Genomic DNA, 13,944 nt, shown 5'->3' with positions numbered 1-13,944 from the left:
AGGCTCCAGAGCACCAAATTAATTAGAAACAAGAGAGATGGGGTTTTCTTTTTAATATGGAAACAGCGTTTCAAAGTTTATCCTTGGAAGTGAGTGTTTACGGCCCTGTGAAGGGCCTGTACTGCTATTAGGTGGTGGGGGCTGCATTGGACCCCCAGAAAGCTGCTGCTCACCGGGCAGCCTCAGAGCCAAGCATCTTCTCCCTTTGGCATTGTGACTACAGACTGCTGGAAGGTTCCCTCCTGCTCAGCCACTGGCCGCTGAGGGATCCTGGCAGAGTTGCTCAACATCTCTAAGCCTCACCCCGTCATGGCATTTAGGGGTAATCTCTCTTGCCTTCTCCATCTCCTGGGACTATCCTCAGGATCATGTGAAACCTTTGGACCACGTTTTGTGTTAACAGCATCACAGTTGTGGCCTTTAAAAGCCCCTTTGAACGTATAATACTGGAGCTCCTGAGAAGCAGACGGCAGCCCCTGCCCTCCTACAGCTTCTACTTCTAGTTGAAGAACCAAGACTATACCTTAAAAGTCAGCTAAATTTATATGAGTGAATTGACATGAGGTGTGAGATTTGCCTTAAAATACCCACTCTCACCCCCTAAAAGCTAAGGGTTATAGGTGAAACCAGATAGGCAATGAGTGGGTGATTGTTGACGCCAGGTAATGGGCACATGTTTAGTTGCCCTAGTCTCTACTTTTGTGTTGAAAAAAAGAATTACTAGAAGGTGGCATATGCTACTAACATTTATTCTATCAGACCAGCTGTCTTTACCAGACTAGAACCAGTGCCCCTGGCTTTTACAGTCTCACTATCAGAGATCAAGAGCGGTTCCCAGCTTCAGGTAGAAAATCCTGAGGAAGGACTCTGGTTGGACTGATAGGGGCCATGTGCTCAGACCTGGGTTGGTGGGGGTAGGGATGGAGAACTGTGATTGGCCCAGCCGGGGTAGGGGCCTGCCCTGTGGCCACCGCACGGGGTTTTCTGATTGCCAGTCTCTACCTGAACCAGTTGGTTGGAGTGAGGCGGGAGCACTAACCCCAAAGGGGTATGTGTGTGTGTCTGTGTCTGTGTGTGCGTACACACTAAACAGTGAATGCCTGTTGTATCTGGCTTCCATTTGTCCTTAAATTGTCCTACCATGCTCTCGTCAGTGCTTTCCTTTAGGGGGCCTGTACCAAGCTAAGCTAGAAATGACCGATGAGTGGTTCCCTCAGCAACTTTTCAGACTTTCTGATTAATCATCCTGAGCTGTGATCCAGGCACAAATAGCGATGCCTTTCTTTGGTGGAGCCTAAACCAAACCAAACTCATAGCGACCCTATAGGACAGAGTAGAACTGCTGGGTCACCATAAATACAGTCTTGTTGCTGGAAAAGTCTCCCATTCTCCATTTAAAAGGTCCCTGGGTGGTGCAGAGGGTTTGTGTTGGATTACTAACCTAAAGGTTGGCGGAAGAAAGGCCTGGTGATCTATTTCTGTGAAGATGAAGTCCAGGAAAACCTTATGGAGCAATTATACGCTGTAACACATGGGGTCGCTGTGAGTTTGGATCCTCTGGATGGCCAAGGGTTTGATTGGCTTTCTCGATTTAAAAATGAACAGATCTCTGGCCTGTCTTCACCTTTCTCTTTTTCCACTGTCCTTTTTTTTCCTTTCCTCCTGCTGAGCAAAATTAGCCTTCAACAGGTCAAAACACTTTGTTAGGTGATTTCTCTTTCTTGAATAGTGTAAAGTATCCACTTTAACAATGCTGTTCTCCTGTCTGTGGGTGGTTGATTGGTTTTGTGATAAATTGCATACCTGCTTGTCTTCTGGAGTAACCTAAGTAGTCTGGAGGTGGGAATATACTGCTTAAAGGCAGGTTATTTCAACAGAAAGATTACTTTATGACCTTGGGCATGGGCACAGAGCCTTATTTCCATATCTGTAAAATGGGTCTGTGCCTGTAAGTATACTAAACCCACCAAACCCACTGCCTTCCAGCTGATTCTGACTCACAGTGACCCGGTAGGACAGAGTAGAACTGCCCCATAGGTTTTCCAAGTCTGTAAATCTTAACAGCAGACTGCCACATCTTTCTCCCATGGAACAGCTGGTGGGTTTGAACCACCAACCTTTCAGTTAGCAGTTGAGCACTTAACCACTGTGCCACCAGGACACCATCTGTAAGTACAGCCACATATTATTATCACAGAGTCATTAGAAATGAGAGGTCAGGGAATATGAGGTTTTCCCTTTCCTGCCCCTTTCCGCCTCACCTTTCCTGCCCTCTTCCCTCCCCCCCCCTTTGCCCTCTTGCACACACTTGGGGTCTCTCAGTTTTCTTGTAGTTATCCTTTTTATAAGTGTAGCACCTATATCCATAGCACCTATACCTGTTGCGACATCTTATTTTAAAAATGTAGAACATCTCTTGGAATAGTGTGTGCAAATGAGAACCAATTCCTGTACTTTTAGTAAATTCTGTATAATTAATGCTTAACTGTCAGGGTTTGGGTGCCTTTTTGGGGTGGGGGCAGGGGTGGTGATGAGCAGGGAATTGGGAGAGAGGGCCTGCAAGAGGGTAGAGAATGAAAGCATTTCAAAACTAATGAATCTTGGGAGAGAAGAAGGAAATTAAGAGGCAGTTGCTGGACTTGGCTGTAGAAATCTACAAAGTGGAAGGAATGAAAATAGTTGCCTTGTTGGGACCTGGCACCTGAGCTCCAGGGTCTCCCCCTTTGAACTCAGTTGTTAGGCAGAAGGAGGTGGGAAACACAACCATTAGTTCCTGCTGTCAGCACGTTTTCTCCAGGTTAGAGTTGTCAAGAGGGATAAATGGGCTGCCACGGAGAAGGAAGCAGCATTCACTGCCTCAGCTGGGGCGCATTATTTTCTCACACTCTGGAATTCAAGGGTTTCAGCCCACTCCAAGTCGAATCCTGCTCCCAGACATAAAGCTTGTTCTACATCTGTAATGTAAGCCTTTCCCCAACTGTATCTTCAATAAAATGGCTTTTCTGAACTTTCGGAGTGCATAGAACTCAAAGTGCTGTGCCGATAGTCTGGCTATCTGGGGTCAGGCTATCTAGGCTTTGGAGAGAGCACTAAATCAGAATCCCTGAGTTTTAACCCCAGCCTCTTCCCTAAAACTCACTGTGTGACCTCTTTGGGCAATGTGCCCTCTTGGGGCCTCAGTTTTCCACATCTGTATACAGGGATTTAGGAGTCCTTGAATGATGCAGACAGTTAAGAGCTAGCCTGCTAACTGGAAAGTTGGCAGTTGGCACCTACTCAGAGGTGCCTCAGAAGAAAGGCCTGTCAATCTGCTTTCGAAAGATCACAGCCGTGAAAACAGCCGTGTGATGCATTCTACTCTGCGTCACGTAGGGTCACCAGGAGTTGGAACTGACTCAATGGCAGCTGGTTTGGTTTTGGTTTATACAGGGGTTTCCAATGCTTGTTTCTGTAGTCACTATGAGGATTAAAGAAGTCAAGTCTTTAAAGGGCCTGGCCATAGCAGGTGCTTGCTTGATCAGAGCTGTTGTGGGTTTTCTTCTGCCGGCCCGCCTGTCCTACCACCTCGTTAGCTGGGGAAAGACAAAAACAAAAAACAAAAATCTGTTGCCATCGAGTTGCTTCAGACTCATAGCGGCCCTATGGACAGAATAGAACTGCCCCCTTGAGTTTCCAGGGGGCACCTGGTGGGTTCGAACTGCTGACTTTATTGGTTAGCAGCTGTAGCTCTTAACCTTACTCCACCAAGGTTTCTGCGGGAAGACAGGAAGGGGAGAAATCTAGAGCCTCTTTTGTACATCTTGGGAAAGCTTGGGTAAGGAGGTTACAGGTAATAGCTAATTGAAGGTTTGGGGATTTTCTCAGAATTTTTATTATCTTTGCTCCTTAATTAACTCCCTGAGGCCATGGATAACGTGTATGTGGCTCTGTTGAGGTGATCTGACTTCTAAGGTCAGCCACCTTTCCCCTCACCTGTTTTTTAAGGTTCTGCCTGGGTTGCGAAGACCATTTCCAGTCTAAAAGTCACTGTTAGAAAAAAACTCATTTGCCTTTTTTTTTTTTTTTTTTTTACCTGTAACTCACACTTATCCAACTTCTTTTTGCTTTTGCATTCCGTCTTTGTCTCAGATGAGCCAGAGGGGGGTTTCTGTGGGCCTTGGCTTCCCTCCCCCCAGCCTGTTCTTTTTCTTCTGTGCTCCCCACTCCCACCTTTGTTTTCTGTTGTCCTCCTCTCCCCACTGTTTCTCCGTGCTCCACTTTCTTCCATCTTGCATTCTTCCCCACCACCCTCCAGCAGGGAGTGCAACTTCTTTTTTAAAAATTTATTTTATTTTTGTTATTGTTATGGAAAGTATATGCAGCAGAACATACGCTGATCCAACAATGTCTACACATACAATTCAGTGACACTGGTTATGTTCTTCAAGTTGTGCAGCCATTCTCACCCTCCTTTGATGAGTTGTTCCTCTTCCATTAACGTAAACTCACTGTCCCCTGAGTTTCCTATCAAATCTTTTGAGTTGCTGTTGTCAGTCGATCCCATATAGATAGATCTTAAAAGAGCGCAATTCTCAAGGGAAACATTTGTTACTAGTTAAGCTAAACTATTATTTGATTTTAAGAAGACTTCAGGGGATATTTTTGTTTTAAAGTTTTAAAATTATCTCAGGGCAATAGTTTCTGGTCTTCATCCAGCCTCCATGGCTCCAGAAAGTCTGGAGGAATGCAGCTTCTGTTAATACTAGCCTAGGCCAAACAAAACGCAAATACTCAAACATGGAGGGAAAAAATGAGGGCTGACCTTAGTCTTGGTACACCTGCCTGATGGGGCCTCATCAGCTGCCCAGGCTGCCCTCGGAAGGTGGGGCTGGTTAGAAGATTGTAGACTCTCCAAGCGCACAGTGCCCATCTGTGTCTCTGCCCTTAATCCTGTGTGAATGTGTTCTCGTTGTTTTGGGTCTGGAGATGGCTCTATGAACAGGTACTGTGTCCTTTGTACTCCTAGCACAGCGTAGGCACGCAACAGGCGCTCCTGAAGTGTTAACAGAATAGACAACCCGCTGAACAGCTTAATTCAAGCATCACCCTCTTATTATTGAAGGGTCAGAAAGAGAACATGGGGTCTGTTGTAGAGGGGGGCTCATGATTTGAACAACATTTGAGGGCTCTCCTGGAGGAGAGTGGGAAGGAAGCCAGTTAAATCTCCCAGGACTCCAGGAGCGGCGCCATATCCCCAAGTAGGGAAGGGGACTCGGAAGAACTAGGCACCCAGAAGTGGAGATGAGAGGGTGAGTGGGGAAGGAGGATGTTCTAGAAGCGGAAACCAGCACAAGAAAAGGCTCAGAGGCTAGACTCTTAAACACAGGGCAGTTAGAGGGAGGCCATCCTGAACCAGGAGAAGGTGGAGGCAGGGATGTGTTGGGGCATGAAGTTGGAGTGGTAAGGAGAAAATGGTGGAAGGCCAGGCTCTTGGGCAGAAGGGAGCCATTGCAGTGGAGCAACACCCTATTTGTGTGGGTGTTACTGTGCAGTATGGGGTAGAGGCGGAAGGTAACTGGTATCTTAGCTACCTAGTGCTGCTGTAACAAGTACCACAGGTAGGTGGCTTTAATGTATAGAAGCTTATTTTCTCACAGTTTAGGAGACTAGAAGTCCAAATTCAGGGTGCCTGCTCTAAGGGAAGGCTTTCGCTGTCTGGGGGAGGATCCTTGTCTCAGCTTCTCTAGCGTTCTTCTCAACCTTCCTTGGAGATCTGCACGTGGCCTCTGTCTTTACCCCATTTGTGCTTGCCTTCTGTGTCTCATCTGCTCTTTTTATGTCTCAAAAGTAGTTAGGTTTAAGACACATCTACAGTGATATGGCCCCACTGACAACAAGGAAACCCTATTCCCACCACTACCCTTTTCCAAATCACTAACAGAAACTCAGTGCCCCCTCAGTATAATTCCCCTTCCCTCCTCCCTCCCATCTTGGTAATCACTAATAGACTTTGGTCTCTAGGTATTTGCCTAGTTCATATAAATGAGATCACACAATATTTGTCCTTTTGTGGCTGACTCATTTCACTCAGCATAATGTTTTCAAGGTTCATCCATGTCATAGCACGTACCAGGACCTCATTTCTCTTTATGGCTGAGTACAGGCCCTGTTTTAAAGCAACAGAGTTGCACTGGCTAAAAAGAACAAACCGAAAAAACCAAGCCGGTTGCCGTCAAGTCGATTCCGACTCATAGGGACCTTATAGGACAGAGTAGAACTGCCCTATAGGGTTTCCAAGGAGCAGCTGGTGGATCTGCACTGCTGACCTTTTGATAAGTAACCGAGCCCTTAACCACTGCACCATCAGGGCTCCGGCTAAGGAGCCAGGAGGCCTGTATGCAAGTCCTGACCCTGCCACCTGCTCTAATGCAGCCTTGAGCAAGTCACTTCACTGCTCCTGGGTAGGGCAAATGGTTAACGCACTTAGCTGCTAACTGAAAGGTTAGAGGTTTGAGTTTACCCAGAGTTCCCCAGAAGAAGGGCCTGGTGATCTCCTTTCCCAAAATGAGCCATTGAAAACCCTATGGAACACAGTTCTACTCTGACACAGGTAGAGGGGTTAGGATTCACAGCACATATTTTGGGGGGCACAATTTAATACATAACACTGGGGACAGGAAAAACGGGGGCCAGCAGGGGGTGGCTGTTTTGGGAAGAAAACAGGTGCCACAAGCCCAGAGATCAGGAAACAATCTCCCTGGCCTTATGTAACATCTTATGCCTCTTTTCTGCCCCAGAGAAGAGCTGGGGTTCATGGGGGTGGCCTTGGAGGAGCACACCCAGCCTGGTGTGTACAGTGGCACACTGTGGGTATAGCAGGCCCAGATTTCCAAGGAGCTTCTCCCTGTCAGGCCTTCGGGGTCACCCAGGATGGGCAGTGTGCAGTGTATCTGGCTCCTAGGACCCATGTGGTGCAGGCAGGGGGACTAGCTCAGAGCTCCCTGTCTTCTTCTCAGACCCCACTGAGCTCTGCAGTGTTGATCCCTAGGGCATTGGGGGAACCAACGCTGACAGCCAGAAATGTTACATAAGCTTGAAAAAAAAAAGAGGCTTGTTTTCCATGTGAGTAGACATCAGATGAAAGGACAGCCACAGCAGCAGTAGCAGTGCAGATACTGCTGAGCAGCACCTGGAGCTCAGAAAGGCAGTGTCTAAGGCACAGAGAAGGAGTTTCCCTGGGGCCTGGGGAGGGCGGCGCTCTCTGCTGGGTAGTGAGGGGTGTCTGGCTCTATGAACTGCTAATCTTTGAGGCCAGCCTGTGTAACGATCAATCCTCGTAATCCTCTAACACTGTGAGGTATTGAAATGCCCATAGTCTGGCAGACCATCCCTGGCCGCCATCTTGTGAGGTTGTGATAGCTGTGATTATTATCCCTGCCTGGGGTCCTGGTGCTGCAGTGGTTAAGGGTTGAGCTGCTAACCAAAAGTCGGCAGTTCGAATCCACCAACCACTCCTTGGAAACCATATGGGGCAGTTCTACTTTGTTCTATAGAGTCGCTATGAGTCAGAATCAACTTGACGGCAATGGGTTTGGTTTTTGGTTACCGATGGGCAGACCAAGCCCCAGAGCAGTGAAGTGACTTGGGTAAGGCTGCATTAGAGCAGGTGGCAGGGTCAGGACTTGCATACAGGCCTCCTGGCTCCTTAGCCGGAGCCCTGATGGTGCAGTGGTTAAGGGCTCGGTTACTTATCAAAAGGTCAGCAGTGCAGATCCACCAGCTGCTCCTTGGAAACCCTATAGGGCAGTTCTACTCTGTCCTATAAGGTCCCTATGAGTCGGAATCGACTTGACAGCAACTGGCTTGGTTTTTTCGGTTTGTTCTTTTTAGCCAGTGCAACTCTGTTGCTTTAAAACAGGGCCTGTACTCAGCCATAAAGAGAAATGAGGTCCTGGTACGTGCTATGACATGGATGAACCTTGAAAACATTATGCTGAGTGAAATGAGTCAGCCACAAAAGGACAAATATTGTATGATCTCATTTATATGAACTAGGCAAATACCCAGACATCAAAGTCTATTAGTGATTACCAAGATGGGAGGGAGGAGGGAAGGGGAGTTATACTGAGGGGGCACTGAGTTTCTGTTAGTGGAATGATTTGGAAAAGGATAGTGGTGAGGGCTGCATGGAGTCCCTGGGTGGGGCATATGGTTAATGCACTTAGCTGCTAACTGAAAGGTTAGAGGTTTGAGTTTGCCTAGAGGTGCCTCAGAAGAAAGGCCTGGTGACCTACTTCCCCCAAATCAGCCATTGAAAACCCTATGGAACACAGTTGTACTCTGACACACATGAGGTCTCCATGAGTTGGGGTCGCCACGAGTTGGCGTGGACTTGGTGGCAGCTGGTTACTGGAGGGTTGGTTACACAACATGATGAATGTCATCAGTGTCACAGAATCGCATTTGTAAAAATTGTTGAATTGATAAAACATTTTGTTAAGTATATTTTTACCACATAAAGCTTCCCCCAAAAGCAAAAAACAAAGAGACCCAAAAAAAGGCCTTACAGTAACACCTGAATATGCCACAACGACCATCCGGAACAGGAGGACGGTCAGGCCAAGTAGTCTAGCCACAGGGATTGAAAGGCCGGGTATTAGGGGAAGAGAGGGGCTTGTATCTGAGACTCTTCCTGTGTGCGCTCCATGTCAGGCTTCAGTCTCTTTGTCTGGCCTGCTCTAACTCGAGGCGTGAGAAGAAACAAAAGAGTCAGTCCCTTTGGTAATCTCCCCATGTGCATGGAATCTCCAGTAGGCCACACGTCTCACTCCCTCACTTCACCCAGGTGGTTGCCCAAGTGTTACCTCCTCACGGAAGCATTCCCTCATCACCTCATCAAAACAGCACCCCCTCACTTTCTAAGCTCTTGTGTTGTTTTATTTTTCTTCATGGTACTGTAACCACCTGGCATTACACATCTGTTTGTTTACTGTCTGTCTCCTCACACTGACATTTAAGCGTCACAGCAGTGGGGATTTGGTCCATTTGTTCACTGCTGTCTCTCTGGGAGCTGCATGGTGCCTGCACATAGTAAGTGCTCAGTGGACATTGGGCAGATGAGTGAAACTGTGGAATAATATGGCTGGAGGGTGGCGGGGAAGAGGGCAAGTCTAGGCATCAGAAGGGCTGCACTCTGGTTCCACCTTCACCGTTTTTGCTGTGTGACCTCGGACTAGTCCCTGGACCCCTTTGGGCCTTAAACTCCTCGTCCCCACCACAAACGGGAGGAACCAGATGCCCTCTGAGGCTACTTCTGGTGCCCATATTCTGAAAATGCTTGTACAGGAGACAAAAGGGGTCTGTGGGAGAATTTGGAAGGAGCCTGAATGGCTGTAAAAACACCGTGGGTACGACATCTGACCTCCTCTAACGTCACAAGGGAAAGGAGAATCAAGATCAACAGCCCAAGGCTGAGTCCTGTGAGGCAGAGGTCAGACATTCCTCCTCTCTCTCTCGTCTTTACCAGTTCTGACACAAACCGTCCCTCCCACGGCACTCTCTCCTTCCCTTTTGGGTTCAATAGTTCATTGCAATGGCCAGAGAGAACTCAAAGACAATACTCATGATTATGGGGTTTATTAGGGAAGTTATACGGTATAGTTCAGGTTCGGGAATGCTCAGGGTGCAATTCTTCCACCAGAACAGCCTCTTCCCAGCTGTGCTGCAGGCATGCCTCTCTCTTTGGCCCCTCAGCCTCTGCCTTTGTCACTCTGTGGGCTGAGAAGCCCATTGTGGTGCCTCCTGCCAGTCTCTCCTGCCTTGATGGTGGTGAAATCCTCTCCTTCCCGTATCTGGGATGGCTCATTTCAAGCCCAGCAGGATGGCAAAACTGACCAGTCCCTTTGGTGGGCCACAATTACCCCATCTGCACAGTCTCGCCCAATCACCTGGGTGGAAGTTACAAGACCATGGCAAGAAAGGCCACGCAAAAGTGATCCATTGCACCACAGTGGCACAAGTGATTGGCAATCAGCTGCTAACCTAAAAGTTGATGGTTTGAACCCATCCAATGACTCCATGGAAGAAGGGCCTGGCAAACTGCTTCTGTAGAAATTAAAGCCAAGAAAACCCTATGGAGCAGTTCTACTCTGTAACACATGGGTCACCATGAGTCAGGAGCCAACTTGGTGGCGGCTAACACCAATTACAACAACAATGGGGCTTGGAAAAGTCACCTGGGTCTCGTATCCTGTGCTCCTTACTGAAGAGCCTGACCTGGAACCAGTTGGCCGAGGAGGTGACATTCTGGGTCTTAGAAAGACTGTGTGATTGCTCTGTGTGCATGTATGTATACATGTGTGTGTACACACACGTATGCTAACATGTCAGTGTACACATTGGGTTTACATTCATCCATTTGAGAAGCTTCTGTGAGTGTACGTGTTGAGTTTACATCCATTCTTTCAACAAGCAGGAATTGTTCTGGCTCCCAGGTTATAGTGGTAACACAGACAACGTCCCTGCCCTCATGATGCCGAGGGTTGGGTAGAGAGAGGGTGAAGCTGCCAGGGAACTGTGGTCACAACCTGGGCAGGAGGTGATGAGGCCTAGGTGGGGGTGCATAGGTGAAGGACATACTGGAATATTAGAGGGTAATCCCCCCGCTCATTTTACCCTTGGAAGACTACTTAAATGGACCTATTGGAATGTCTTTAAGAATAAATAAATGTATCCATGTGAAAGAGCATTGAAGGGAAAAATAATAAAATACTAATAATAGTTCTGGTAAGTTGGAATTATGGATGGTTTTTTGTTTTGTTTTTTTACCAATTTTCTACATGGTCAATGTTGTGTTTTATCACATCTATCAGAGACTCCCTGTCAGAGTTTATGGTTTTGTCCCTGCTCTTGAGTGGGCCTTCCTTGTTTGCCAACATCTGCCTGAAAAGCCCTGGCCTGGGGACCTGCACCAAGGTCGAGCCTCAGTTTGCCCACCCGTAAATGAGCATAAGCGGCACTTGCTGCCCACTTTACAGGCAGTTATGTGAATCAGGTGGGAGAGAAGACATTTGGAATTGTCAATCTCTCTCACAAAGGGGGTGCTGACAGCAGGAGTTGGTGGTTGTGTAGGGGAGGCCTGCTCTCAGGGTCTGGTGCTGAGGGCATGACATCGACCCTGAGGGGCAGTTTTCATTAACAGGGTAGATGTGCAGGCTGTTAGGGGTGACTTCAGTGAAAAAGCATCTTAAGGCAGCTCCTAGCCCCTGCCACACATACAACCCATAAACTCTGCGCAGGGTACGTGTGTCAAGAGCAGGAAATCCTGTCCTACTCCATCCCCTCTGAGTCTGTGGTCTGTAGCCTCAGCAAGCGTACAGGCCATATTGTGTTTTTTGTTTGTTTTTTTTTTTCCCTATCCCTTTCGATCCAACCACAAATATGGTATTTCACCAGCAGGGGTGGTTGAAGCAACAGACTTTGAAATCTTGACTATTCATGATAATGGATCCCTACCATGGGCCATCTGTGGACATCTGCTGTCTTCCTGTCCTGCCTCTGCGGCAGCTTGTCATCTCATCTCCTGATAGTCCTTCCTTGAACTCAGAACGAGGAGGAATAAGGGACTTAAGTGTCCAGTGTGTGTCAGCCGAGGTCTGGCTCTGAGATCGGGGCTGTCCTGGGACCGGTGGTCAAGGCTGATCTGTCTGTGGGCACAGACCCTTCTCCTCCCCGACCTATCTGTGGTAACTCCCTGCTTTTCTGTTTTCTTGTCCTTGCAGATGTCAAGCCCTCCAACATCCTGGTGAACTCCCGTGGGGAGATCAAGCTATGTGACTTTGGGGTCAGTGGGCAGCTCATCGACTCCATGGCTAACTCCTTCGTGGGCACCAGGTCCTACATGTCGGTATGAGCAGTGGGCTCCATTTTCAAGCTTCTCTTCCAGCAGGAATGGGGCCAAATGGGTGCATTCTCCTGTGGATCCAGGGCCTTGCGTTGGGTGGTGAGACTGGGGGGCAGAGGGATGAGGGCACCATGGAGATCGCAGTCTAATGGGGAGATGATCCTGGCCTTGGCCTTGGAGCATAATTGGTGTATTGGCACATTGGCTCACTAGAAGAGAGGGCATGCCTGTAGCTTTAGATGTTTCCCAGATCTTGGCTTCCATTCTGAAGAGGTGGTGAGTTCCAGCTACCTCTGGGTATTCCTACCTGATTGTCATCAGATGCTCAAACCCTAAAGTCCCAAACATGAGCCCACCCCAAACCGTTAGCAGTAAATGGCATCACTGTTTCCTGGTGTCCCAAGGTAGAAACGTGATCACAGCTTTTAAGTTCCCTTCCAGCTCCCCATCCTTCAGCATCCAGTGGCCCCTAACTCTGTTCACAATTGTTTTCTAGTCCAGCCTCTTCTTTCCCTTTTTGCTGCATGTCTCCCAGTCACCTCCCCCGTCTCAGCCCAGAAAACCTGGCCCGCGCTGCCACCAGAGTGCTGTGTGGCTGTCCCCACATCCGTGGCTGTCCCCACATCCGTGGCTGCATCAGCATCTTCTCTTCCCTCGTAGAGACGAGGCCGTAGGCATCCCTGTTGTCCTCAGGGCCAGGTGCGGGGCCTGGCATGTGGCAGGTGCTCAGGAAATGCTTGGCCAGTGGGGTGCATGTTCGGTGAGTGAGTGGAGGACGCATGCCTGAGAACAATTTGGAATGGTGAGAATGTGCACGCGTGCTGAAGAGGCACAGGGTAAAGGAGTGTTCGAGTGAGTGGGAACCTTTCTGGAGGTAGGGGACAGCTCAGAGGCTTAGGATGCTTAGTGCGTGGAGAGCGCTCTTTGTGCTCTCTTTCAAAACACTTTCACACGAGTGAATGATCTCACTGGAGTCCTGTAATTATGCCATCAGGTAAAGATGATTGTTCTCATTTTAGAGATGAGGAAGTATAGACTGAGGGCAGTTGAGCACCTTGCCCACCTAACCTTGCAGAGCCAGGATCGAAAGCTAATCTCCTCCTTGGCAGTTCAACAGTCCTTCCACAGCACACCCTCACTTGCCTCTTGGTAGGATTTTGATAGCAGACCCTGGCCTCTCTGTGTGGAAGTTCATGGCCACATTCCTTCCTGCTGGCCCCCGCCCCCACTGAGACTCCAGCTAATGTCAACATCACTCACCCGGGTGCTGACCCACATCCCAACCCGGCCACTATAGTGACTCACAGCCTTTAAGAAACATCCAAACCCACAGGTCCTTCAGAACCCGACCCCCTTCCCCAGCCCTCCCCTCACTGCCTCTTCTCTAAATGCTAATAACTGAGCAGCCGACACCCCAGGGCACTCAGCTGCCAACTCTCAAGTTCAAAATCAATGAACGGGCCCTGGGACTTATTGATCCAGGGTTTAGTGGCGTGGTTTTTGTGGTTATGTGGTCAGTTCCAAAACAGTCTAGTGTTGGAGTTAGTGAAAAATAATTTGATGTCTAAATAAATATATGATAGTCAGAATAGCTAAAGTTTTTTATGTAGGGCTTTTGAAATACATGTGATATTTAAAATAATGCTCAGTAAAAATGATGCCTTTGTATAGCACTTTTTTTACTCTTTTCACCAATAACAACTCATATTTTATAGCATTTTACAACATCTAACATACATTTTCATTTGATTTGACCTTCTTAATAACCCTGTGCATTAAATTGTTGTTGTTAGGGGCTGTTGAGTTGATTTCAACTCATAGGCACCCCATGTGACAGCGTAGAACTGCCCCATAGGATTTTCTAGGCTGTAACCTTTATGGGAACAGATTGCCAGGTCTTTCTCCCACAGAGCAGCTGGGTGGATTTGAACCACCAACCTCTCGGTTAGAAGCCAGGTGCTTAACCATTGTGCCACCAGGGCAGGCATTGTTAATGTTAATGACATCATCATCAGTCCCATTTTATAGATGAGGAAATCGAGGCTCAGGATCACGTAGCCTGT

General features: G+C 48.1%; 1 protein-coding gene across 1 annotated transcript in view; it reads left to right on the top strand.

The window, feature by feature from the left end:
• The window catches only part of MAP2K1 (mitogen-activated protein kinase kinase 1), a 96,710-nt gene that overhangs the window by 72,115 nt on the left and 10,651 nt on the right, over positions 1 to 13,944 (top strand). Inside the window, exon 6 of the mRNA XM_064267376.1 lies at positions 11,760 to 11,884. Coding sequence (XP_064123446.1) covers positions 11,760 to 11,884 — 125 coding nt within the window. The remainder of the gene's footprint in view (positions 1 to 11,759; positions 11,885 to 13,944) is intronic.

The sequence above is a fragment of the Loxodonta africana genome, chromosome 13, assembly GCF_030014295.1.
Source record: "Loxodonta africana isolate mLoxAfr1 chromosome 13, mLoxAfr1.hap2, whole genome shotgun sequence".
Taxonomy (NCBI): Eukaryota; Metazoa; Chordata; class Mammalia; order Proboscidea; family Elephantidae; genus Loxodonta; species Loxodonta africana.
The sequence above is the reverse complement of the archived record's forward strand: the minus strand, read 5'-3'. Positions and strand labels throughout refer to the sequence as shown.